Source organism: Procambarus clarkii, chromosome 11 (genome assembly GCF_040958095.1).
Source record: "Procambarus clarkii isolate CNS0578487 chromosome 11, FALCON_Pclarkii_2.0, whole genome shotgun sequence".
Classification (NCBI taxonomy): domain Eukaryota; kingdom Metazoa; phylum Arthropoda; class Malacostraca; order Decapoda; family Cambaridae; genus Procambarus; species Procambarus clarkii.
Window position 1 is genome coordinate 37,786,430 of NC_091160.1, and position 26,140 is coordinate 37,812,569.

Here is a 26,140-nt window from a genome sequence, read left to right on the forward strand (position 1 = left end):
TGTGAATGCCATTTCTATGTGTTCATTTGCATGCTTTATGTACTGTGTTGTGTGGTAAGTCAGTAGATGTGATTGCTGACTGATTGCCTAATGATGTCATTAGCATGTGGGGTATGCTGACGGCATCATTATGTTGCAGGTTTGTGCAGTGTTGTTACCAGTTTATACGATATTATTGTTGCCCTAGGAACTGTGTTGAGGGTTTAAGGGACCTCTAGGATTATTCAGGGGAATTCACAGTACTTAATGAGAGCAGGCAATTGATGGGTTAATTGCCTTGCTGAGGTAAGTGTGTGTTCACAGTAGTCCTTTGCAACGGGTGCAAGATAAGGGGGGCAGTAATATTGGTATACTCTTGTGTGTTGCACAACCGTGTGTCATTATTGTGTGGGCACAGTAATTAACGAGTTGCAGTAGCCGCAACCATATGTGGGCAGTGCATTTGTGTTGTTGCATGCCATTGTAGTGTGACCTATGTAACACTGGGGTTACTTTGTTTCTTTAAGTTGTGTTGAGGACTTAAGGATTCAGTGAGTTAATTAAGTAAGGGGTAATGAACTGGATAGGGGGTGCACACTTATTGTTGAGTGAGTGAGGGCTGTTATGAGAGAGAACAGCGTTGAGCTTGAGTGAGATATCTTGGGAGCAATTAATTGTCCGTGTGACAACTAATTGACCACTCTAGCTAATTATGTAATTAGCCTTCTCATCATGAATTCACATAGTGGGAGAGGATCTGTCAGGGTCTGTCAGTATTTGTGTTAACGTAATTTGCTCGAGACTAATTACCTTTCTGGGGTATAGCAATTAGTGGCTCAGGTTAATTAGTGGAGTAATTGTGATGACCGCTTTACCGGTCATAACGTAAATTTACGTTACTTATTTGAATCCAAGGGCAACTTTAGTATCTATTAGTAGTAGGAGAACCTGGGGGCTTCCAATACAACACCTAAAAATGACAAAGAAGCAAAATATATCAAAGGGGAGTTAAGTGAATACCACTGGACAAGCTATACAATTTATTTTATGAAACATGTAAATTAAGACAATTTGAACACATAACCTATTCTATTCCCTAGAGGCACAATGGATATTTATTGAGGGCACGAAACTCAAGTGCTACTATACCTTAAATACCCGCACTACGGCCCAGATGTTGATGGCTGCCCTCAGCCCCTAGGATACGGGCTTACGGCCCGGTTCCTAATAAACTCCCAAGACACACTGATGAAATTTTGTTTTCCCAGCTTATTGCTGGGAAGGATTACTTCTCCCACCATCTAATACAGCCCCAGGGCTCCACCCATTATTTTGGCAATGGCCAACCATTTAACACGTAGGCCTGAGGTCTGGCATTCTAGGGCCAATAAGGACTTGGCCCTTATCTCAGGCCAATCACCTTCACTGATCTGCCGTGGAAAGCTACATGAATTCCTGAAGATTGAGTCAGCTCTCCCCAGCTAAGAGAAGGGAGACAAGGCGCCTCTATGGAGCCCCAGGCACCTGCGAGCAATGTTTACAAAACTGATAAATTATGTTCAAGCCTGTCTCCTCTAAGATACGAGTAGGGACATTTGACTCTGCCTCGTATGGGGACGGGACCGCTTCTGAGAGGGAATGAGAGGGGGATGGAGAGGTATCCAAGACCACCCTCAGGTCAACCTCTTGACCCTGACAAATGGGCGACAGGGGGGGGGAAGAGGAGGAGACGAATGACGGCCAAGGGGAGGGGAGAAGGAAGGAGGGGAGAGGGAGAAGGAAAGGAGGGGAGAAGGAGAGGGAAAGGAGGGGAGAAGGGAGAACTAATGATCTGAGCCCCAGATCATTACATAATTAACATCTGAGAGCTCCGATGACTCGGTAAAGCGAGGTCATGGAGCTAGCATAAATCGTTGTATTAATCATATCCTGTCTGAGGACAGTGGATTAGTGGCACATCTTGTTAATTAGGGGTAATTAACTCCTTTCCCGTGAATTCACAGTGTTTGATGAGACCTGCTTAGGCAGTGCGGAGTGAGAGGTATTTATGGATGATTAATTATCGGTCCTGGTGACAGTTAATTAATTGCTCAGAATTAATTAGGGAATTAATTAGGGTAATTAACACTCACTAGTAAATTTTTGACACAGACTGTTGAGAAGCTACCAAGTTAGGGTAGGTTTAGTTAACGTAACTCAATGGGGATGTAATTAATGGTCCGTTTGACCTTAAATGAGAATTACTCACTGAATACTTGCAAGGAGTTAAGTGTGATGTAATATAAGTTTGAGTTATTGTTAACAAGAGAGACAAGTGTTAATGATTAACGTAGAGTATCATCATGTTGTTGTCTAGTGTGAGACAATTGTTTATGATTACCGTAGTACTTTGTTGCTGACTGCTGCGATCAGTCAATTAACGTAATTAATCACTTAAGGCAATTTCTTTTGGTTGTCATCTGGTGACGAGAGTAGAGTAATCTAGGGATTTGTGGAGCTGTGTCCCAGAATCCCGCCTTGCCTGTCTTTGTTACTGTTTACAACAGGGCAACTTCTTGTAGGGAGTTGCAAAGAGTGTTCACACTGGGTTGTGATAGGGGGGGGGGGTCACTGCTGGACTACCCGCCTAGTTACGTGGGTCTCTCCTGGGGGGCGGGAGGACCCCTAAGCTTGTGATTATAGTAGCTGTCAGGGAAACCGAGACACTATTGATTGCATGCTTGTGTCTTCAGTGGATATCCTTCATTTGTTCAGTTAGTTCATGTTGTCAGCCCGAAGTGTCAGCAAGATGGAGCCTGCTGTCACTTCTCAAGGGGCTGTTGAATAGCTGTGTTGCAAATGCCACTTGTTGGACAATAACGTAACCATTCGCTGTGGTGTAACTTAGTCTGTGATATTTTTCTTTGATTTGCAATATTGCGTCATCAGTGGGCACACCTGTGTTCAGGTTAGTTCAGTATGCAGCCTCACAGCAAGGGTTGCTATTTAGCTGTTTGTTATCGTGCCACTGGATGGACATTAACGTATCGTAATCTTGGTAATGTAGTACTTAGTCTCTTGTTATTAATAAATTGTTATGTTATAGAAAACGGTCTTTGATGTCAACCCTTCTACCATATTATTCCACCATATTTCTGCATATTACGATTAAATGTTGATGTGATAATGGATACAACGGCTGCTCTTGGGAATTCGAATTCCAATTCATAGCGCCACATCAAATATAAAAATTTGATTGTGAGAACCCGTCGGTTACCCTTTATTAGTTTTAACGTCCTGTTTAACTAGAAGAAGCCAGCGGCCTATTGTGGACAGGTTTTCACCCCTAGTGGTGGAGGCCTGGCGGTTTGCTCCCGCTTTTCCTTTTTCTATTGGACTCATGCTTAACTGCAGTGAGCAGACTTTAAACTTGTAGTCCACCTCCTAAGGGAGGTAGGCGTAGAGAAAAATCTCACAGGTAGTGGTGCAGAGGAGGAGGAAGAGGGTAGTAGTGCAAAGGAGGTGGGCAGTGAGGCAGAGGAGGAGGGTAGTGGTGCAGAGGAGGAGAGTAGTGGTGCAGAGGAGGAGGAGGAGGGTAGTGTCGCAGAGGAGGAGGGTAGTGGTGCAGAGGAGGAGGAGGCTAGTGCTGCAGAGGAGGAGGAGGGTAGTGATGCAGAGGAGGAGGGTTGTGGTGCATAGGAGGAGGAGGGTAGTGGTACAGAAGAGGAGGAGGATAGTGGTGCGGAGGAGGAGGAGGGTAGTGATGCAGAGGAGGAGGGTAGTGGTGCAGAGAAGGAGAAGGGTAGTGGTACAGAGGAGGAGGGTAGTGGTGCAGAGGAGGAGGAGGGTAGTGGTGCAAGTGGGGCAGAGGAGGAGGAGGGTAGTGGTGCAGAGGAGGAGGAGAGTAGTGGTGCAGAGGAGGAGGAGGGTAGTGGTGCAGAGGAGAAGGGTAGTTGCGTAAGTGGTGCAAAGGAGGAGAAGGGTATTGGTGCAGAGGAGGAGGAGGGTAGTGGTGCAGAGGAGGAGGGTAGTGGTGCAAAGGAGGAGGAGGGTATTGGTGCAGAGGAGGAGGAGGGTAGTGGTGTAGAGGAGGAGGGTAGTGGTGTAAGTGGTGCACAGGAGAAGGAGGGTAGTGGTGCAGAGGAGTAGGAGGGTAGTGGTGCAGAGGAGGAGGAGGGTAGTGGTGCAGAGGAGGAGGAGGGTAGTGGTGCAAGTAGTGCAGAGGAGGAGGAGGGTAGTAGTGCGGAGGAGGAAGGTAGTGGTGCAGAGGAGGAGGGTAGTAGTGTAAGTGGTGCAAAGGAGGAGGAGGGTATTGGTGCAGAGGAGGAGGAGGGCAGTGGTGCAGAAGAGGAGGGTAGTGATGCAGAGGAGGGGGAGGAGGGTATTGGTGCAGTGGAGGAGGGTAGTGATGCAGAGGAGGAGGGTTGTGGTGCATAGGAGGAGGAGGGTAGTGGTACAGAAGAGGAGGAGGATAGTGGTGCGGAGGAGGAGGCGGGTAGTGATGCAGAGGAGGAGGGTAGTGGTGCAGAGAAGGAGAAGGGTAGTGGTACAGAGGAGGAGGGTAGTGGTGCAGAGGAGGAGGAGGGTAGTGGTGCAAGTGGGGCAGAGGAGGAGGAGGGTAGTGGTGCAGAGGAGGAGGAGAGTAGTGGTGCAGAGAAGGAGGAGGGTAGTGGTGCAGAGCAGGGGGAGGAGGGTATTGGTGCAGAGGAGGAGGGTAGTGATGCAGAAGAGGAGGGTAGTGGTGCAGAGAAGGAGGAGGGTAGTGGTACAGAGGAGGAGGGTAGTGTGCAGAGGAGGAGGAGGAGGTTAGTGGTGCAAGTGGTGCAGAGGAGGAGGGTAGTGGTGCAGAGGAGGAGGGTAGTTGTGCAAGTGGTGCAGAGGAGAAGGAGGGTAGTGGTGCAAGTGGTGCAAAGGAGGAGGAGGGTAGTGGTGCAAGTGGTGCAAAGGAGGAGGAGGGTAGTGGTGCAAGTGGTGCAAAGGAGGAGGAGGGTAGTGGTGCAGAGGAGGAGGAGGGTAGTGGTGCAAGTGGTGCAAAGGAGGAGAAGGGTAGTGGTGCAGAGAAGGAGGAGGGTAGTGATGCAGAGGAGATGGGTAGTTGTGCAGAGGAGGAGGAGGGTAGTGATGCAGAGGAGGAGGGTAATGGTGCAGAGGAGGAGGGTAGTGATGCAGAGGAGTAGGGTAGTGGTGCAGACGAGGAGGGTAGTGATGCAGAGGAGGAAGGTAGTGCTGCAGAGGAGGAGGAGAGTAGTGGGGCAGAGGAATAGGAGGGTAGTGGTGCAGAGGAGGAGGGTAGTGGTGCAGAGGAGGAGGAGGGAAGTGATGCAGAGGAGGAGGAGGGTAGTGATGCACAGGAGGAGGAGGGTAGTGATGCAGAGGAGGAGGAGGGTAGTGGTGCAAAGGAGGAGGAGGGTAGTGATGCAGAGGAGGAGGGAAGTGGTGCAGACGAGAAGGGTAGTGATGCAGAGGAAGAGGGTAGTGGTGCAGAGGAGGAGGGTAGTGGTGCAGAGGAGGAGGTAGAGGGTAGTGATGCAAAGGAGGAGGAGGGTAGTGGTGCAGAGGTGGAGGAAGGTAGTGATGCAGAGGAGGAGGACGGTAGTGATGCAGAAGAGGAGGATGAGGGTAGTGGTCCAAAGAAGGAGGAGGAGGAGGAGGAGGGTAGTGGTGAAGAAGAAGAGGAGGGTAGAGGTGCAGAGGAGGATGAGGAGGGTAGTGGTGGAAAGGAGGAGAAGGAGGGTAGTGGTGCAGAGGAGGAGGACGTTAGTGGTGCAGAGGAGGAGGAGGGTAGTGATGAAGAGGAGGAGAGAAGTGGTGCAGAGGAGGAGGTGGAGGGTAGTGGTGCAGAGGAGGAGGAGAGTACTGGTGAAGAGGAGGAGGAGGGTAGTGATGCAGAGGGGGAGGGAAGTGGTGCAGAGGAGGAGAAGGAGGGAAGTGATGCAGAGAAGGAGGGAAGTGATGCAGAGGAGGAGGGTAGTAATGCAGAGGAGGAGGAGAGTAGTGGTGCAGAGGAGGATAAGGGTAGTTGTGCAGAGGAGGAGGGTAGTGATGCAGTTTAGGAGAGTAGTGGTTCAGAGGAGGAGGAGGAGGGTAGTGGTGCAGAGGAGGAGGGTAGAGGTGCAGAGGAGGAGGAGGGTAGTGGTGCAGACGAGGACGGTAGTGGTGTAGAGGAGGAGGGGAGTGGATCAGAGGAGGAGGGTTGTGGGGAACAGGATGAGGAGGGTAGTGATGCAGAGGAGGGGGAGAGTAGTGCTGCAGAGGAGGAAGAGGGTAGTGATGCAGAGGAGGAGGAGGGTAGGGATGCAGAGGAGGAGGGTAGTGGTTCAGAGGAGGAGGGTCGTGATGCAGAAGAGGAGGGTAGTGGTGCAAGTGGTGCAGAGGAGGAGGAGGGTAGTGGTGCAGAGGAGGAGGGTAGTGGTGTAAGTGATGCAAAGGAGGAAGAGGGTATTGGTGCAGAGGAGGAGTAGGGTAGTGGTGCAAGTGGTGCAGAGGAGGAGGAGGAGGGTAGTGGTGCAGATAAGGAGGAGGGTAGTGATGCAGAGGAGGAGGTTAGTGGTGCAGAGGAGGAGGGTAGTGATGCAGAGGAGGAAGGTAGTGGTGCAGAGGAGGAGGAGAGTAGTGGGGCAGAGTAAGAGGAGGGTAGTGGTGCAGAGGAGGAGGAGGGAAGTGATGCAGAGGAGGAGGAGGGTAGTGGTGCAGAGGAGGAGGAGGGAAGTGATGCAGAGGAGGAGGAGGGTAGTGATGCAGAGGAGCAGGGTAGTGGTGCAGAGGAGGAGGAGGGTAGTGATGCAGAGGAGGAGGAGGGTAGTGATGCAGAGGAGGAGGAGAGTAGTAGTGCAGTAGAGGAGGGTAGTTGTGCAGAGGTGGAGGAGGGTAGTGGTGCAAAGGTGGAGGAGGGTAGTGGTGCAGAGGTGGAGGAGGGTAGTAGAGCAGAGGAGGAGGGTAGTGGTGCAGAGGAGTAGGGTAGTGATGCATAGGAGGAGGGCAGTGGTGCAGAGGAGGAGGGTAGTGATGCAGAGGAGGAGGACGGTAGTGATGCAGAGGAGGAGGATGAGGGTAGTGGTGCAGAGGAGGAGGAGGAGGAGGAGGGTAGTGGTGCAGAAGAAGAGCAGGGTAGTGGTGCAGAGGAGGAGGAGGAGGGTAGTGGTGGTAAGGAGGAGGGTAGTGATGCGGAGGAGGAGGAGGGTTGTGTTATAGAGGGTGAGGAGAGTAGCGGGGCAGAGGAGGAGGGTTGTGGTGCTGAAGAGGAGGAGGGTAGTGATGCAGAGGAGGAGGAGGAGGAGGGTAGTGGTGCTGAGGAGGAGGAGGGTAGTGGTGCAGAGGAGGAGGAGGAGGGTAGTGGTGCAGAGGAGGAGGGTAGAGGTGCAGTGGAGGAGGAGGGTAGTGGTGCAGACGAGGAGGGTAGTGGTGTAGAAGAGGAGGGGAGTGGTTCAGAGGAGGAGGCTAGTGGGGAACAGGAGGAGGAGGGTAGTGATGCAGAGGAGGAGGAGAGTAGTGCTGCAGAGGAGGAGGGTAGTGATGCAGAGGAGGAGGAGGGGTAGTGATGCAGAGGAGGAGGGTAGTGGTGCAGAGGAGGAGGGTAGTGATGCAGAGGAGGAGGGTAGTGGTTCAGAGGAGGAGGAGAGTAGTGGTGCTTAGGAAGAGGAGGGTAGTGTTGCAGAGCAGGTGGGAAGTGATGCAGAGGAGGAGGGTAGTGGTGCAGAGGAGGAGGGTAGTGATGCAGAGGAGGAGGGTAGTGGTGCAGAGAAGGAGGAGGGTAGTGGTGCAGAGGAAGAGGAAGAAGGTAGTAGTGTAAAGGAGGTGGGTAGTGTTGCAGAGAAGGAGGGTAGTGGTGCAGAGGAGGAGAGTAGTGGTGCAGAGGAGGAGGAGGGTAGTGGTGCAGAGGAGGAGAAGGAAGGTAGTGGTGCAGAGGAGGAGGAGGGTAGTGGTGCAGAGGAGGAGGAGGAGGGTAGTGGTGCAGAGGAGGAGGAGGGTAGTGGTGCAGAGGAGGAGGAGGGTAGTGATGCAGAGGTGGAGGGTAATGATGCAGAGGAGGAGGTGGAGGGTAGAGGTGCAGAGGAGGAGGAGGGTAGTGTTGCAGAGGAGGAGGAGGGTAGTGGTGCAGAGGAGGAGGAGAGTTGTGGGGCAGAGTAAGAGGAGGGTGGTGGTGCAGAGGAGGAGGAGGGTAGTATGCAGAGGAGGAGGAGGGAAGTGATGCAGAGGAGGAGGAGGGTAGTGATGCAGAGGAGGAGGAGGGTAGTGGAGCAGAGGAGGAGAGTAATAGTGCAGAGGAGTAGGGTAGTGATGCAGAGGAGGAGGGCAGTGGTGCAGAGGAGGGTAGTGATGTAGAGGAGGAGGACGGTAGTGATGCAGAGGAGGAGGATGAGGGTAGTGGTGCAGAGGAGGAGGATGAGGGTAGTGGTGCAGAGGAGGAGGAGGAGGAGGAGGAGGAGGGTAGTGGTGCAGAAGATGAGGAGGGTAGTGGTGCAGAGGAGGAGGAGGAGGGTAGCGGTGGTAAGGAGGAGGGTAGTGATGCGGAGGAGGAGGAGGGTTGTGGTGCAGAGTGTGAGGAGAGTAGTGGGGCAGAGGAGGAGGAGGAGGGTAGTGGTGCAGAGGAGAAGGGTAGAGGTGCAGAGGGGAGGGGGGTAGTGGTGCAGACAAGGAGGGTAGTGGTGCAGACGAGGAGGGTAGTGGTGTAGAGAAGGAGGGGAGTGGTTCAAAGGAGGAGGCTAGTGGGGAACAGGGGGAGGAAGGTAGTGATGCAGAGGAGGAGGAGAGTAGTGCTGCAGAGGAGGAGGAGGGTAGTGATGCAGAGGACGAGGAGGGTAGTGATGCAGAGGAGAAGGGTAGTGGTTCAGAGGGGGAGGAGGGTAGTGATGCAGAATAAAAAGGTAGTGGTGCAGAGGAGGAGGGTAGTGGTTCAGAGGAGGAGAAGAGTAGTGGTGCTTAGGAAGATTAGGGTAGTGGTGCAGAGGAGGTGGGAAGTGATGCAGAGGAGGAGGGTAGTGGTGCAGAGGAGGAGGGTAGTGATGCAGAGGAGGAGGGTAGTGGTGCAGAGGAGGAGGAGAGTAGTGGTGCAGAGGAGGAGGAGGGTAGTGGTGCAGAGAAGGAAGAGGGTAGTGGTGCAGAGGAAGAGGAGGAAGGTAGTAGTGCAAAAGAGGTGGGTAGTGTTGCAGAGGAGGAGGGTAGTGGTGCAGAGGCGGAGAGTAGTGGTGCAGAGGAGGAGGAGGGTAGTGGCGCAGAGGAGGAGGGTAGTGGTGCAGAGGAGGAGGAGGCTAGTGCTGCAGAGGAGGAGGAGGGTAGTGATGCAGAGGAGGAGGGTTGTGCTGCAGAGGAGGAGGAGGGTAGTGGTACAGAGGAGGAGGAGGATAGTGGTGCGGAGGAGGAGGAGGGTAGTGATGCATAGGAGGAGGGTAGTGGTGCAGAGAAGGAGGAGGGCAGTGGTACAGAGAAGGAGGTTAGTGGTGCAAGTGGTGAAGAGGAGGAGGAGGGCAGTGGTGCAGAGGAGGAGGGTAGTGGTACAGAGGAGGAGGTTAGTGGTGCAGAGGAGGAGGGTAGTGGTGTAAGTGGTGCAAAGGAAGAGGAGGGTATTGGTGCAGAGGAGTAGGAGGGTAGTGGTGCAAATGGTGCAGAGGAGGAGGAGGAGGGTATTGGTGCAGAGGAGGAGGAGGGAAGTGGTGTAAGTGGTGCAGAGGAGGAGGGTAGTGGTGTAAGTGGTGCAGAGGAGTAGGAGGGTAGTGGTGCAAGTGGTGCATAGGAGGAGGAGGAGGGTATTGGTGTTGAGGAAGAGTTTAGTGATGCAGAGGAGGAGGAGGGTAGAGGTGCAGAGGTGGAGGAGGGTAGTGATTCAGAGGAAGAGGGTAGTGGTGTAGAGAAGGAGGGTAGTGGTGCAGAGGAGGAGGAGGGTAGTGGTGCAGAGGAGGAGAAGGGTGTGCTACAGAGGAGGAGGAGAGTAGTGGGGCAGAGGAAGAGGAGGGTTGTGGTGCAGAGGAGGAGAAGGGTAGTGCTGCAGAGGAGGAGGGTAGTGATGCAGAGGAGGAGGGTAATGGTGCAGAGGAGGAGGGTAGTGATGCAGAGGAGGAGGGTAGATGTGCAGAGGAGGAGGGTAGTGATGCAGAGGAGGAAGGTAGTGGAGGAGAGAAGGAGGAGAGTAGTGGGGCAGATGAAGAGGAGGGTAGTGGTGCAGAGGAGGAGGAGGGTAGTGGTGCAGAGGAGGAGGAGGGAAGTGATGCAGAGGAGGAGGAGGGTAGTGATGCACAGGAGGACGGTAGTGGTGCAGAGGAGGAGGAGGGTAGTGGTGCAGAGGAGGAGGAGGGAAGTGATGCAGAGGAGGAGGAGGGTAGTGATGCAGAGGAGGAGAGTAGTGATGCAGAGGAGGAGGAGAGTAGTGGTGCAGTGGAGGAGGGTAGTTGTGCAGAGGTGGAGGAGGGTAGTGGTGCAGAGGAGGAGGAGGGTAGTGGAGCAGAGGAGGAGGAGGGTAGTGATGCAGAGGAGGAGGAGAGTAGTGGTGCAGAAGAGGAGGGTAGTGGTGCGCAGGAGGAGGAGTATAGGGGTGCAGAGGAGTAGGAGGGGAGTGGTGCAGAGGAGGAGGTAGTGATGCAGAGGAGGAGGGTAGTGGTGCAGAGGAGGAGGGTAGGGGTGCAGAGGAGGAGGGTAGTGATGCAGAGGAGGAGGACAGTGGTGCAGAGGAGGAGGTGGAGGGTAGCGATGCAGAGGAGGAAGAGGGTAGTGATGATGAGGAGGAGGAGCGTAGTGGTGCAGAGGAGGAGGAGGGTAGTGATGCAGAGGAGGAGGACGGTAGTGATGCAGAGGAGGAGGATGAGGGTAGTGGTGGTAAGGAAGAGGGTCGTGATGCGGAGAAGGAGGAGGGGTGTGGTGCAGAGGGTGAGGAGAGTAGTTGGGCAGAGGAGGAGGAGGGTTGTGGTGCTGAAGAGGAGGAGGGTAGTGGTGCAGAGGAGGAGGAGGGTAGTGGTGCAGAGGAGGATGAGGGTAGTGGTGCAGAGGAGGATAGTTCTGCAGAGGAGGAGGGTAGTGGTGCACAGGAGGAGGAGGGTAGTGGTGCAGAGGAGGAGGAGGGTAGTGATGCAGAGGAGGAGGGTTGTGGTGCAGAGGAGGAGGAGGGTAGTGGTGCAGAGGAGGATGAGGGTAGTGGTGCAGAGGAGGAGGAGGGTAGTGATGCAGAGGAGGAGGGTAGTGATGCAGAGGAGGAGGGTTGTGGTTCAGAGGAGGAGGAGGGTAGTGGTGCAGAGGAGGAGGAGGGCAGTGATGCAGAGGACGAGGGTTGTGGTGCAGAGGAGGAGGAGGGTAGTGGTGCAGAGGAGGAGGAGGGTAGTGGTGCAGAGGAGGAGGAGGAGGGTAGTGGTGCAGAGGAGGAGGGTAATGGTGCAGAGGAGGAGGAGGAGGGTAGTGGTGCAGAGGAGGAGGAGGGTAGTGGTGCAGAGGAGGAGGGTAGTGGTGCAGAGGAGGTGGGTAGTGGTGCAGAAGAGGAGAGTAGTGGTGCAGAGGAGGAGGTGGGTAGTGGTGCAGAGGAGGAGGAGGGTAGTGGTGCAGAGGAGGAGGAGGAGGGTTGTGATGCAGAGGAGGAGGAGGGTAGTGGTGCAGAGGAGGAGGAGGGTAGTGGTGCAGAGGAGTAGGAGGAGGGTAGTGATGCAGAGGAGTAGGATGGTAATGGTGCAGAGGAGGAGGTGGGTAGTGGTGCAGAGGAGGAGGAGGGTAGTGGTGCAGAGGAGTAGGAGGAGGGTAGTGATGCAGAGGAGTAGGATGGTAATGGTGCAGAGGAGGAGGGTAGTGATGCAGAGTAGGAGGACGGTAGTGGTGCAGAGGAGGAGGAGGATAGTGGTGCAGAGTAGGAGGAATAAAGAAGTGGTGCAGAGGAGGAGGAGGGTAGTGATGCAGAAGAGGAGGGTTGTGGTGCAGAGGAGGAGGGTAGTGGTACATTGGATGAGAGTAGTAGGGTTGACAGCGTAAACGTTTGTGTCAGGTCAAATATCACGCATATGATCCAGCGTATTCAGGTCCAATATCACTCATATGAGCCAGGATTTTTAGGTCCAATATCACGCATATGAGCCAGGGTTTTCAGGTCAAATATCACGCATATGAGCCAGGGTTTTTCAGGTAAATTTGGGCAGTCACAGATTTTGGAGTAAGGAATTCTTATGAGAAAAATAATTTCCGAGTCTTTAGAAGTTTGTTAAAAGTTTTTATGATGAAAATAATGTCATACGAGTTTTGTTCAGTTCTTATGGGCTAAATTTTTTCAGAGTTCCTACTAATAATAAACAGATATTTAGGCCTTATACATTTAAGTAGATAATTTTTACTTAGAAACTAGTATATTGCTATATAACTGAATCATTTCCCTACCATGCCCTCCCCCTGCATATTCTGCTCATTCATCACACCCCCTCCCTCCCCCTTACCTCTTAATCTCTCGCGTCACCTGTGTTTACTTTACGCTGCCAGCCAGACGTTGCCTTCAGGTCACCTCTATAATCTTATCTTCTCCATAATATCTGGACCATCCCTCCACCCTCTCTCTCTCTCTCCTTTCATATTGTTCTCTCTTCGTATTTCCTTACAGCTATTTTCTGACATCGTAATGTTTGTTCCTTTTTCATTAACCCTTAAACTGCTCAGGGCGTATATATACGCCCTGAGTAACATGTCCCATGGTGCGCCTGGCGTATATATACGCCATAGGGTGCCAGGCCTGATTCAAATGGCCCACGGCTACACGGGGTTCACAGTAGCTTCCTCGGGGCTCTTGTAAACAGATGCCATTTAAAAAAAAAATCGTGGGCAATATTCTGAGGTGTGAGAGGCACAGTACTGTTGGAGCAACCAAGGCCGGCGCACGCTGCATGAGCGAACAGCATTGATGTTCAGCTTGTGACCACAGCATCGCCGAAAAATGTCAAAATAAATATATAATTGTTATTATTTAGCGATGACAATATTACAGATGACCAATGACTGTGATATAAATAACCAGGGTTGTGATAATAGCAGGATTGTTGTAATAATTAGCGCTGTGTGAGGAGTGATGCTGAGAGACGGAGGGAGACAGCATCGTTTACTGACTGTGTGGCCACCTGTTATTGTTTGCGTTCACCATACCAGGTCAGTGGTTCTCTATGGTGAACACAAATGTAGATACTTATATATAATGTGTGTATTAGTGTAATAACAGCAAAAGGATTATGCTGGGAGGAGCCATATGGGTGACGGAGGTGACGTCGTCTGCACGATTTCTCTAGCTGTTTAGAGGGTGGCCACTATGCTCTTTGGGCGCACTACAAGCTTAGGTGTACAGTTACGGTGCATAAAACATGTAGATATTTATATATAATATGTGTATATAGGGTAATAACACTGCAAAAGGTATTGTGGGGGGAGAAAGTTTAGTGCGTGTGACTTTGAAAGAGTGAGGGAGCCGCCAGCCGCCATCTGTGTATAGCGACGACTCTTAGTGCCTGAACTAACTATATCAGCTTAGCTGTACAGTTGTGGTGAACAAAATATACACATACTTATATATAACGTCTGTATATAGTGTAATAACACCACAACTGGTATTGTTGGGGGAGAAAGTTTAGTGCGTGTGTTGAGGGAGTGGCAGCGAGTGGCTGGCTGGTGTGTGGCGGTAACTCCTCGTTGCTTTTCGACTCTCAATACCAACTTAATGGTTCGGTATGGTGACCAAAACATGCCAATACTTATATATAACCTGTGTATAGAGTGTAATAGCAGCAAAACTATTTGTTTATTGTTTTATAAACATAATAATTGAATCACTAATATGCACATCATACTTTTGAGTATAGCGATTATTAACCACTTTTATTATATAAATATATTACAATACACACTATTGAATAATATTACTGCAAAAAAACTAAGAAAAAATCAATCGGAGACATTGAAACAATTAGGTAATAATATCTTTGTGGCAACTCCCATCTGTCAACGCGGGTGACGCTGACCGGGTCTGACGACCGCTCTGTCAACGCTCACTTTTTGCCAGACTTCCTCGTTCAATTGCGCCCAAAATATGTCACCTACGATTTTTTTTTTTCCGTGCTCAGGGGACACAAATTAACATGTTTAGAAGACGAAAAAAATTTTTTGAATTTTTTTTTTTCTTGCGCACAGGGGTGTAAATGTCCATATGACCCCTGAGCAGTGTAAGGGTTAACCAGTCAGTTTTACACAAATCAACCGAGGCATCTCAATGTAACCTTTAATACTGAAGCTGCCTCCGAGACTAATGCCTGAAATAATCAGAGACAAGTTTTTCCCCGAAATTAACAGAGTTCACTTTGTGAGCAAAATTCTTCAGAGTCCAGTTTTTACCAAAAAAATGATCAGAGTCCAATTATCAACAGAAATTTGTCAGGGTCAAGTTTTACCCAGAAAAATCACAAGAGTCCAATTAACAACAGAAATTCGCCAGAGTTCAGTTTAAGCTCAAAATTCGTCAGAGTCCAGTTTTCTAGCAAAATTCATCAGAGTCCAGTTTTTACCCAAAAATGATCAGGGTCCACTTTGTGAGCAAAATTCGTCAGAGTCCACTTTGTTAGCAAAATTCTTCGGAGTCCATTTTATACCAAAATTTCATCAGAGTCCAGTAAAGGCCAAAAATGATCAGAGTCCAATTAACAACAGAAATTCGTCAGAGTTCAGTTTAAGCTCAAACTTCATCAGAGTCCAGTTTTTACCCAAAAATGATCAGAGTCCAATTAACGACAGAAATTTGAGAGTCCATTTTCTACCCAATTTTCATCAGAGTCCAGTTTATACCAAAAATTCGCCAGAGTCCACTTTGTGCCAAAATATTCAGAGTCCAGTTCATGATCGAAATTAATCAGAGTCCAATTGAAGACCCAAATTTGACAGAGACCACATTTTCGCTACTAGCAGTCCAATCCCCCCTGAAATTTTAAAGTCATATTTCAGACGTAGTAAATAAGATCAAGTCAGTTACTGAGCTCCAGCTCTCGTCCCCCACCCTACTTCCTCCTCAAGTCTTGGTAATATCCTTTCAATTCCCCTGAAATTTTTACCCTCTGTATTTCAGACACCGTAAATAAGATAAAAAACAGTTAACGAGCTCCAGCTCTTGTCCCCACCTTAGTTCTCTCTCGTAACTTTGTAAATAACCCATCAATTTCCCTGAAATTTTTACCCTCTGTATTTCAGACACCGTAAATAAGATAAAAAGCAGTTAACGAGCTCCAGCTCTCGTCCCCACGTTAGTTCTCTCTTGTATCTTTGTAAATAACCCATCAATTTCCCTGAAATTTTTACCCTCTGTATTTCAGACACAGTAAATAAGATCGGGGCAGTTACCAAACTCTAGCTCTTGTCCTCTGTCCAAGTTCACTCCTGTAAATTCACTACTATCAGTCCAAATCCCCCGGAGATTTAAACACCCAACTACATTTTCAGACATAGTAAATAAAAGGCCAGTTCAGTTACGGAGCTTCAACTCTTATTCCCCGCTTAGCTCATTTTGTACAAGTTCTTTATTATCCAACTAAATCACCTGAGATTTAAGATCACCTTACTTCTAACGTAGTAAAACCGTTTCCTCTGACTTAGATCATCGAACATAAATATATCCGATCAAGTCCCTCTCCAGCCTAACTCTTTATCAGAGTAATTACCTTACCCTTTCCCCCCCCTTACCTTCTTATCCCCAACGTATCCAAACCTTCAATAATCATACTGTATTTGCATATTTTCTCTATATTCTGCTGCGTTTTTCACATTTTTTTCATGTTTTCTGTGTTCACTCCATGTTCTACAAATGTTCACCATTCAGGCTTGTTCGCATGTGTATGTATATGTATGTGTATAAAGTACATATGGAAGCTGATCAGAATTTGCACTTCACCTTTGTAAATGCACATTAATGACACTTCGTACACTTTATGTAGGGCTTATGTAAATCTGTGTATTTATGTATTTACGTACGTAGGCACTTTTCATATTCTTCATCCTTCTTCTATATTTGTCCTCGTCCTTCATTATTCTTCCTCCTTCTTCCTTTTTTCCTACTCCTTCCTTATTTTTCCTACTCCTTCCTTAGTTATCATGAGGTTTTCTTGAGATGATTTCGGGGCTTTAGTGTCCCCGCCGCCCTGTCCTCAACCAGGCCTCCACCCCCAGGAAGCAGCCCGTTACAGCAGACTAACACCCAGGTACCTATTTTATTGCTAGGTAACAGGGGCATAGGGTGAAAGAAACTCTGCCCATTGTTTCTCGCCGGCACCCGGGATCGAACCCGGGACCACAGGATCACAAGTCCAGTGTGCTGTCCGCTCGGCTCCCTCTTCCTTCCTTATTCTTCCTCCTCCTTCCTTCTTTTTCCTTTTTCCCTATTCTTCTTCCTCCTTCTTTACTATTCCTACTCATTACTTATTCTTCCTCCTTCCTTATTTTTCCCCTTCCTTCCTTATTCCTCCTCCTCCTACCTTATTCTTCTTCCTTCTTCTTAATTCTCCCTCCATCCTTATTCTTCCTCCTTCCTTATTTTTCCTCCTTCCTTATTTTTCCTCCTTCCATATTTTTCTTCCTCCTTCCGTAATCTTCCTACTCCTACCTTAAACTTCCTTCTCGTTCCTGCCTTCCATATTTTTCCTAATCCTTCTATGTTCTTCAACCATCAATATCCACTAACAACAACCAACAGCCACCACCAACACCTTCTCCTCCTCGATCTTCTCATTCTTCCTCCTCGACCTTCTCCTCTTTCTTCCTTGACCTTCTTCTTCCTCCTCGACCTTCTCCTCTTTCTTCCTTGACCTTCTCCTTCCTCCTCGACCTTCTCCTTCCTCCTCGACCTTCTCCTTCCTCCTCTTTCTCCTCCTTACTCCTCCTCCTTCCTCCTCGACCTCCTCCTCTAACTACAACAACCAACCACCATTACTATCAGTGCTCAACTGCAGGCCATTCTGGCGTGTTTGGAGGAAGTACGTCATGACGACAAAGATGTTTTTGTATTTGTCGATAGCCGAGGAGCACTGGAGTCCTTAAACAGTCGAAATCCAGTCTTCATGTCCATAGTTGAGGATTGTAAGAAAAGGATAACTGAGATACAGCTGAAAGGTCACAATGTGAAATTCATGTGGGTTCCATCTCATGTTGGAATAGTGCTCAACGAGGTGGCGGATGACTTGGCCAAACGTGCCACATTAAAACCTCAAGTTGACATCGAATGTGAATTCACAATGAGACAAATAAGAAGCAAAATCAGAAATATTCAGGCACAGGCAGAAGTGGCGAGGAGAGGTATAATGTATGAGGGAAGCCAAACCATGCAACACTATATGTGTGTGAGTCAAAACATCCATTTCAGTTATGGTAAAAGGAGAAATGCTTGGAGTGACTGTGCACATGCGGCTCAGGCTTGGGTACAAATATTACTGGGAATATGGGATAGGTGTTCATGATAATGACACGAAGTGTAAACTATGTGGTATGTTAAGGTCTCACACCCTTGCCCATTATGTTCTTGATTGTCCGTTGATTAATGTATAGAGAAACACTGAGATAAGGACTGTTCCTGAACAAAAAGCCTAGATGTGTCACAACGGAAAGGTTGATGATATTCTGGAGAGATATAAGAATTTTGCACCACGACTGTAATCTTTTGTTGAATTATCTGCATGTTTCTTGCAAATTGTCTATACAGTATACATAAGTCATAGAAGTATTTGTGTGTACGTCTGATACCGTACTACTTGTGTAAAGGAGGAAATGTATATGTTTATCGCTCAAAATGTTCGGTAATATGTTTATTGTTTGTGATGTGTGTCTATATATGTATGAACACTTTGTACTGATCGGGGTGAGAATAGCTTGAGCTACCTCATCCCTTTGTGTGTATTTTACTTCAATAAACTTATTTCAATATCAATTTCAATTTCAACTACTATCAATAACCATAACCATCAATAACCACTGCCATCAACCAAAACAATCATCAAACACCTCAATCATCAACAAACACAACAATCAACCACCACTACCACAAACAATCAACGACCACAACCACCATCTACCACTGCCCTCAACCACTACTATCAACAACCACTACCACCAACCACAACTATCAACAACCAACAACCATAAACCACCAACAACAACCTCAACAATCAACCACCACTACCACCAACAATCAACCACCACTACCACCAAACACCACAATTAATAAACCAACACCCACGCGAACTATAACCAACAACCGGCACTACATAAAGTACAACAATCAACCACTACTATCACGAACCACAACAACCACCACCGCAATTAACCCCCCAACCAGACCCATCAACCACCACCACCGCAATTAACCCCCCAACCAGACCCATCAACCACCACACCCATCAACCTCCACAATCATCAACCACCACAACAATCAACCACCACAACCATCAACCACCACAACCATCAACCACCACAACAATCAACCTCCACAACCATCAACCATCACAACAATCAACCACCACAACAATTAACCACCACAACCATCAACCACAACAACCATCAACCACCACAACAATCAACCACCACAACCATCAACCACCACAACCATCAACCACCACAACAATCAACCACCACAACAATCATCCACCACAACAATTAACCACCATTACCACCAACAAACACTACCATCAACCACCACAACTATCAACAAACACTACCATCAACCATAAACAAACACTACCATCAACCACCACAACCATTAACAAACACTACCATCGACAACCACAACCATCAACAAACACTACCATCAACCATCAACAAACACTACCATCAACCACCACAACCATCAACAAACACTACCATCAACCACCACAACCATCAACAAACACTACCATCATCCACCGCAACCATCAACCACTACAACCATCAACAACGACTACCATCAATAAACACTACCATCAACCACCACAACCATCAACAAATACTACCATCAACTACCACAACCATCAACAAACACTATTATCAACCACCACAACCATCAACAAACACTACCATCAACCACCACAACCATTAACTACCACCACCATCAACCACCTTAGCCATCAACCATCACAGACATCAACCACCAGAGCTATCAACCACCAATACCATAAACCACCACAACCTCAACCACCATTAGCATTAACCACCACTACCACTAATCACAACCATCAGCCACCACAATTACCAACCACAGCAATCAACCACCACCAACACCACTATCCACAACTATTAACCATCACTAGAACCAACCACTACCACCAACAATAAACATCACCCACCATTGCCACCAATCACAACCTACCACCACTGCCACCAACCACAACCCAGCAACAATTCCACCACCACTACCATGGATTCTCCATTAAGTGAAAGTAATGAATAAAATATTTTTAACCTACCTTTTATTATGCTTCAATTTTATTTCTAGTTTATGTAAAAATATATTTTTAATATATTTCTGCATTTATATATATATATTCCATCAATCAGGAAAACTATTTTTATGCAACATTTAAGGTTGCGACACGGTCTCAAAATTGTTTAGCCAAAGTTGTGCAGTAAGTTGTGGCAACTTATTTACAACCACACAATAACGTAGCTAATACATGAAAACAAACGTTGCCACAGATTTCAAACACCTTCCAGGTACCTTGTGGCAACCTAAAATTGTTTCCTGGGCCCCACCTGCACATAAGAGGGAACACTGATGCCCACACCTGGCTACTCTCCCGACCCACACCTGCACATGAGAGGGAACACTAAAGCCCACACCTGGCTACTCTCCACACCACCACCTGTCTATGTCACACACTCATGCCAAAGAAAACTTATATCAAGTAAGTCTAGCTTGTATTAAGCAAGACATTGTTGGGCTTAATATTGATTAGTGTTATCTTATAAGCAGTGAAGCTTGTTTAATGAATATTCTTGGTCGCTAAACGGTGCTCAAAGTTACTCAAGAAGCCTTATAAGTTCTCTAATTCATGACTTTTAATGTAAAAATATTTTTGAAACCACTGGAAGCACTGTGAATTAAACATCTGAGGTACAGATATTCACGTGTTAAAATGTCGTCAATACGTACTGGTGAGACGCGTGTTAGAGAAGTCCAGGCCACTATACCGTCCTCTTGAGGGAGGACACAGCTGAGCCGCCAGGTGGCAGCACCAGTCTATGGCGGGGTCGTCATCAGTAATGTCCCGCCTGATGGTCAGTACGAGCGTCCTTCCCTGGCACGGCAGAGTGTCCAGGGTGTCCGAGTCCACGTAGCCCGTGGCGTCCAGGGTGTCCGGGTCCACGAAGCCTGTGGCGTCCAGGGTGTCCGGGTCCACGCAGCCCGTGGCGTCTAGGGTGTCCGGGTCCACGTAGACCGTGGCGTCCAGGGTGTCCGGGTCCACGTAGCCCGTGGCGTCCAGGGTGTCCGGGTCCACGTAACCCGTGTCGTCCAGGGTGTCCGGGTCCACGTAGCCCGTGGCGTCCAGGTCAATGTCTGAAGACATACACTGAGATACAGTCACTGTCGTTACTGGTATGTTCTAAGATATAACAAGAAGACATACTGAGCCATCCACTCACCTTACTGCTGGGTTTATTACCTGATGACAAGTCCGTATTTTGAACAGTATTAATAGCATCTAAACTATGTATTAATAGCTTTTAAAAGCCACGGTCAAGGTCATTTGTATAAATGGTCAAGGTCACAGTCAAGGTCATCTGTATCAATTGTCAAGGTCACAGTCAAGGTCATCTGTATCAATTGTCAAGGTCACAGTCAAGGTTATCTGTATCAATGGTCAAGGTCATCTGTATCGATGGTCAAGGTCATCTGTATCATGGTCATGGTCATCTTTATCAATGGTCAAGGTCTCATTAGAACGTCATATAAACTAAGTCAAGGTCTCATTAGAAGGTCATGTAAACTAAGTCAAGGTCACAGTGAAAGGTCATGTAAACTAAGTCAAGGTCACAGTGAAAGGTCATCTGGAGCAAGTATCAAGGTCACAGGGATAGATGGGTCACCTGAATTATGGATCAAAGTTACGGAAGGTCTTATTAACCAAGGATCAAGGTCACGGTGAAAGGTCATCTTAAACAGGAATTAGGTCACAGTAAAAGGTAATCTTAAACAGGAATTAGGTCACAGTAAAATGTAATCTTGGACAGGAATTAGGTCACAGTGAAAGATCAACTTAAACAGGTATTAGGTCAGTGTGAAGGTCATCTTGAACAGGAATTAGTTCAGTGTGAAAGGTCATCTTGAACAGGAATTAGGTCACAGTAAAAGGTCATCTTGAACAGGAATTAGGTCAGTGTGAAAGGTCATCTTGAACAGGAATTAAGTCACAGTGAAAGGTCATCCTGAACAGGAATTAGGTCACAGTGAAAGGTCATCCTTAACAGGAATTAGGTCACAGTGAAAGGTCATCCTGAACAGGAATTAGGTCACAGTGAAAGGTAATCTTGAACAGGAAATAGGTCAGTGTGAAGGTCATCTTGAACAGGAATTAGGTCAGTGTGAAAGGTCATCTTGAACAGGAATTAGGTCAGTGTGAAAGGTCATCTTGAACAGGAATTAGGTCACAGTAAAAGGTCATCTTGAACAGGAATTAGGTCAGTGTGAAAGGTCATCTAGAACAGGAATTAGGTCACAGTGAAAGGTCATCCTGAACAGGAATTAGGTCACAGTGAAAGGAGATCTGTACCACGAGTCAAAGTCAAAGTGGTAAGTCATCTGAACCAAAAGTATGGCGTCGCTAAATACTTCATGAAATTATTTATGCACAAGAATTTATACAGCAGCGGAATGTTTCGAAAATTTATTATTTATGGAGTAGTCGCCCTTAATAAGTCTATATTTGTAATCAAAGTAGAAGGTTTGTCACCCTTAAGGTGACTATATTTGTAAACAATATAAGGTGTTTGTCGCTCTTAAGGTAACTATATATGTAAACAATGTCTCGCCCTAAGGTAACTATATTTGTAAACAATATAAGGTGTTTGTCTCCCATAAGGTGATTATGTTTGTAAACAATATAAGGAGTCTTTCGTCCATAAGGTTGTAAACATATATGTAAACAATGTAAATCTGAATTACTATATTAAACATGACGAATGAAGCCCTTTGCGTAATTTTGGTATTAATAAATAACCCTAAAAATTATGGTGGAAAATATGAATATTTACCAAGAGTCTGCAGGTGAGGAAGGTGAGACAGGTGACGGATGAGGACGGGCAGTTGGTGTAGTGTGAGGTACAGGGTGAGGCTCCCGAGGGTGTGAGGCAGGAGGGGTATGGCTGCCTCAGGCAAGTGGCCATCAAACCCCTCTAAGGTACACTTACTGCCGGGGGCTGTCAGCCTCTCCAAACATAGTTTTGATTTATCAATATTTCCGTCTTTGCTGTATAATCTATCGCCAAGAACTAAGGATATGGTTACCTTCATTTTTGCCAGCACTGACAGTGTAGACAGACACTGCTTTAGTTGGGGTGTATCGTTCATGATTAGGTAAATGTTCTTAGGTGTCACCTTCTGAAGAACAAGCGGCAGGACAACACACGAGTCAACACTCCATATTGTCCACACGTGTTCTAAACGCAGCTTCTCACACACGGCTTGGATGACGTGCTCACTCCCGCGGGACTCTGCTACATGCTTCAACAGCTCGTCAGGCTCATGTGTAACCATCTCGCACAGATCAGTTATGTGAGTAATGAACTTGTGCTCTACTCCCCGGGCACACAGCACCCCGGTAGTGCTGAGTAAAATACTTTGCCATCTGGGGCGCTCCCAAAGCTCATGTTGCACGTCGCTAATATCAAACTTTGACCCTCTCAGATGATCTCTCAAGGAACCCTTTTTCTTACGTACAACATCCACCAAGAGGTCAATGATTATAGACCTGTCCCCTGACACACGGAGTGATGCTGGATCACCTCGTTCTTGTTCAGCCTTCAACAAGAGATCGACCAGCCTCCTGCTGGCACAATACTCCTGGTACCTGGCGTGAAAATAGCCAAATACCCACACCACATTGAGGCCCCGACGGTAGCTGGTTCTTGTGAAATAGTTGGACAAGACCTCCTCCTGCGGCAGTCCCAGAGACTCACACTTCTCCCTAATCTGCGCTTCCGTCTCCGGCCAAAGGTCGTACTCCTGCCTCTGGATCCCTCTTAAACTAATCTCTTCTAAGAACCTCAAAAACTTTTTCACATTTTCGTCACATTTTCCTTTGGGTTCAGTCATACGTTTGTCTGTGAGTCTGGATACTAATTTGTTGGTTATGAAGTCATGAATCTTCTCGTAGACTTGAGTGTTTGTGGTGAGGTTGTTAAATTCTTCTGGAGCCTCGACACACAGCAGCGCCAACAAGGTCAAGGTGAGTGGAGTGTTGAGGTACTCACCCAGGAACTCACTCATCTGCTCCAGCCGCTGGGTAAACCTTCCTGTGATGACACTCCGTTGGCTCTCTTCCTCCTCCAGCACCTTGATGGTTCTCTCGGCGAACTCCACGCGACGTTCTGGAGTAATGCCCAAGACGAGGATGTTGCAGCGAGGTCTGGTGTGTGGGACGAGCTGTGACAGGTGTTGGTCCCACCCCGGCCGTGTGGTTATCACCAACCTCACATCCTTGCCAGGCAGGTGCAACAGCTCCTCCACCAGCCTTCCTGAATGGTCGTTGACCTCGTCGTAGCCGTCAATCAGGACTAATATATTTAAGCTCAATATTATCTCCTTAAACAGCTGGAAGTCAGCGTCAGAATCACTAAGTGTTTGAGGCAGCAACTGGTGCAGGAGATCATCGAAGGTATTAAGATGTTTGTCCCTGCACTGTACATAGAAAACGAGGTCCACAGTGCCCAGGTGACGTATGGCAGCAGGGTCCTCTACCCACTTCTCGAGGATGAGCTTGAGTAAAGTTGTCTTGCCCATACCACCTTCCCCCGTCAGGAGGACACACTGAGAGACTCTTCCGTCCTCTCGTCTCATACTCAAGATGTCTTCATAGTTTATATCCTGACCCTTGGCAGCGTGGGAGGGTCTTGCCCCTATGACGGGATCTTCAAGGAGTCGCAGTCGTGTAAAAGCAAGACTTGGGTTGTAGTTAATGTTGAGGAGGAGCCAGGGTGCGGGAACAATCTGGTACAGCAGTTTATACCCGTCAGTTAGCTCCTGCTTGCTCATCTGCTTAACCTCTTCTGTGATGTGGCTTTTGAACATCTTAATCTCCTGGCGGAGCTGAGGCAAGTACGCCACATCTGAGGGATCCAGCGGCTCTCTGACCTTCGCTAGCAGACCACTAATATATTCGGTGACATCTCTGGTCACGTGGTCCTTAACCTGGCTGTTTGTCCTACACCAGACGCCGGCCTTTGCCAGCATCGTGGCCAATAAGTCACTGAGCTCCGTAAGTGTTGATGTAAGATCTTGCCCTGACATTCTCACATTATCATGGGCCAACGTGTTTCGGTGTTGCTTCAGGCTGTAAATGAGGTGTTCAAGTGATGGTCCCTGAGGCCCTGGAGCGGTCCACGTGGGGTCATTCATCTCAGCCAGACCACACACACGTTGCAGGAGTTTATACAACAGGGTGATGTCAAAAGTAGCCGCGTCAGAGGAAGCTTCTAGTTTATCCCTCTGGTGATCATCAAAGACACGCCTGTACTGAGCATTGGTGTACCCCAAGTCCTGAGTGAGGTAAGTCCCTACTGGGAAGGTGCCCCGGTACGACCACATAAACACACTTGCTAGCGCGTCTCGTCCTGCCTTAGTCACAGCCAGTCCATACCGCAGTCTGTTCACATCTTCCGGTTGGATAACAGGACTCGAGGCCGCCATATTGGGCCGTATGATTCTCACCTCACACAACTGTTGTCAAGTTTCACACAAGCAGTAAATGTCCCACGCTGGTTTTCTTATTATATTATGTTTAAAAACATAACATTGTTTCCCACTGTCGGAGACGGGCAGCTTGTTAGGCTTGTGTAGGCCTTCCTAAGCCAACGACAGACCTTCCTCAGGATGCATCCCTCAACAGTTGACTAATTTCCAGGTTAATGTTTACTGCTAGGTGAACAGAGGTATCAGGAAGCTGAGCATCTCACACTGCCAGGAAATCAAACTCGGATCTAATCGTTGATGATCCGACTGCATTAACCACAATACAGTCACTTAATTGACCAAAAATATAAGTGATTTTTAAATAAACCAAATTTTACAAAATGTGTTCATATGTTAATGCAATATTCGGTTCCAGCTTTATTTGTTATTTTCAATTTGTTCTTTAACTAGTTAATTTCTTCTGTCTTTATACTCTTCAGATTTCTGTCATCTGGAAGAACAATTTAACGTTATTAAAACAAGATGTTAGTGTTAAACATTGGGCCAGAAATACATTTTTGAGATCACTAAAACAAATAAAATTCCAAAGTCTGCCTCCTGCATTTTGTTATATTTTATAACTTAAAACTTGTCAATATTTTGACATAACTCCTGTGATCATTGTGGTGTTGGCTTCTGGTTTAGGTAGAGTAATGGTGCTCATTTTCTCACACAGAAATATATGGTGTAGCATTTAGTAATGTTATTCTCTGCCTTTATCTTGCTCTTGTAAGGACCTATTTAGATTATGCAGTTCAGTTTGGTCAACATACAATATACTGGACATAATTTAACTTGATCCCGTAAAGTGAAGAATGACAAAGTTGATCTCAGGAATTAGAAATCTCCCTTATTAAAAGAGATTAAGGAAGCTATGTTTACACATTCTTTGAAAAGTATAGTTGACATTATTGATGTTGTCAAAAGGATGAAAAGTTATATCAAAGGTAATAATAATAAGTTGTTAACTATATCAACACAAAATAGAACAAGAAACGATAAATCTGTATAAATAACAATTAATGTTTGTCTCTGTGTTTATTCGATGTTGAGGACCAGACCCAGGGAGCTAGAACTAATTCCAAACAGTAATTCCTGCTGGGTATGTGCCCAACAGGGCACATACCCAGGGCTACATATATACCCAGGGCACATATGTAGCGACTGCAACTTTACGCGGTGCCAAAGCTACCCCTACTGCGAACTTTGCAATATCATATTAATTGGGCTTTGAATTATTTATTTATTTTATAGCTAAAGTTCCCAGCTGAGATTCTGTGTCGATCACCCTCTCCC

At 47.7% G+C, this 26,140-nt stretch overlaps 1 protein-coding gene across 1 annotated transcript in view; it reads right to left on the minus strand.

Moving 5' to 3' along the window:
- Positions 1–24,917, minus strand: part of LOC123752933 (uncharacterized) — a 44,803-nt gene extending 19,886 nt beyond the window's left edge. Inside the window, exons 1-2 of the mRNA XM_069322622.1 lie at positions 22,150–24,917; positions 20,051–20,455 (exon numbers count right to left, since the gene is read on the minus strand). Coding sequence (XP_069178723.1) covers positions 20,051–20,455; positions 22,150–24,802 — 3,058 coding nt within the window. The 5' untranslated portion in view covers positions 24,803–24,917. The remainder of the gene's footprint in view (positions 1–20,050; positions 20,456–22,149) is intronic.
- Positions 24,918–26,140: the final 1,223 nt, after the last annotated feature.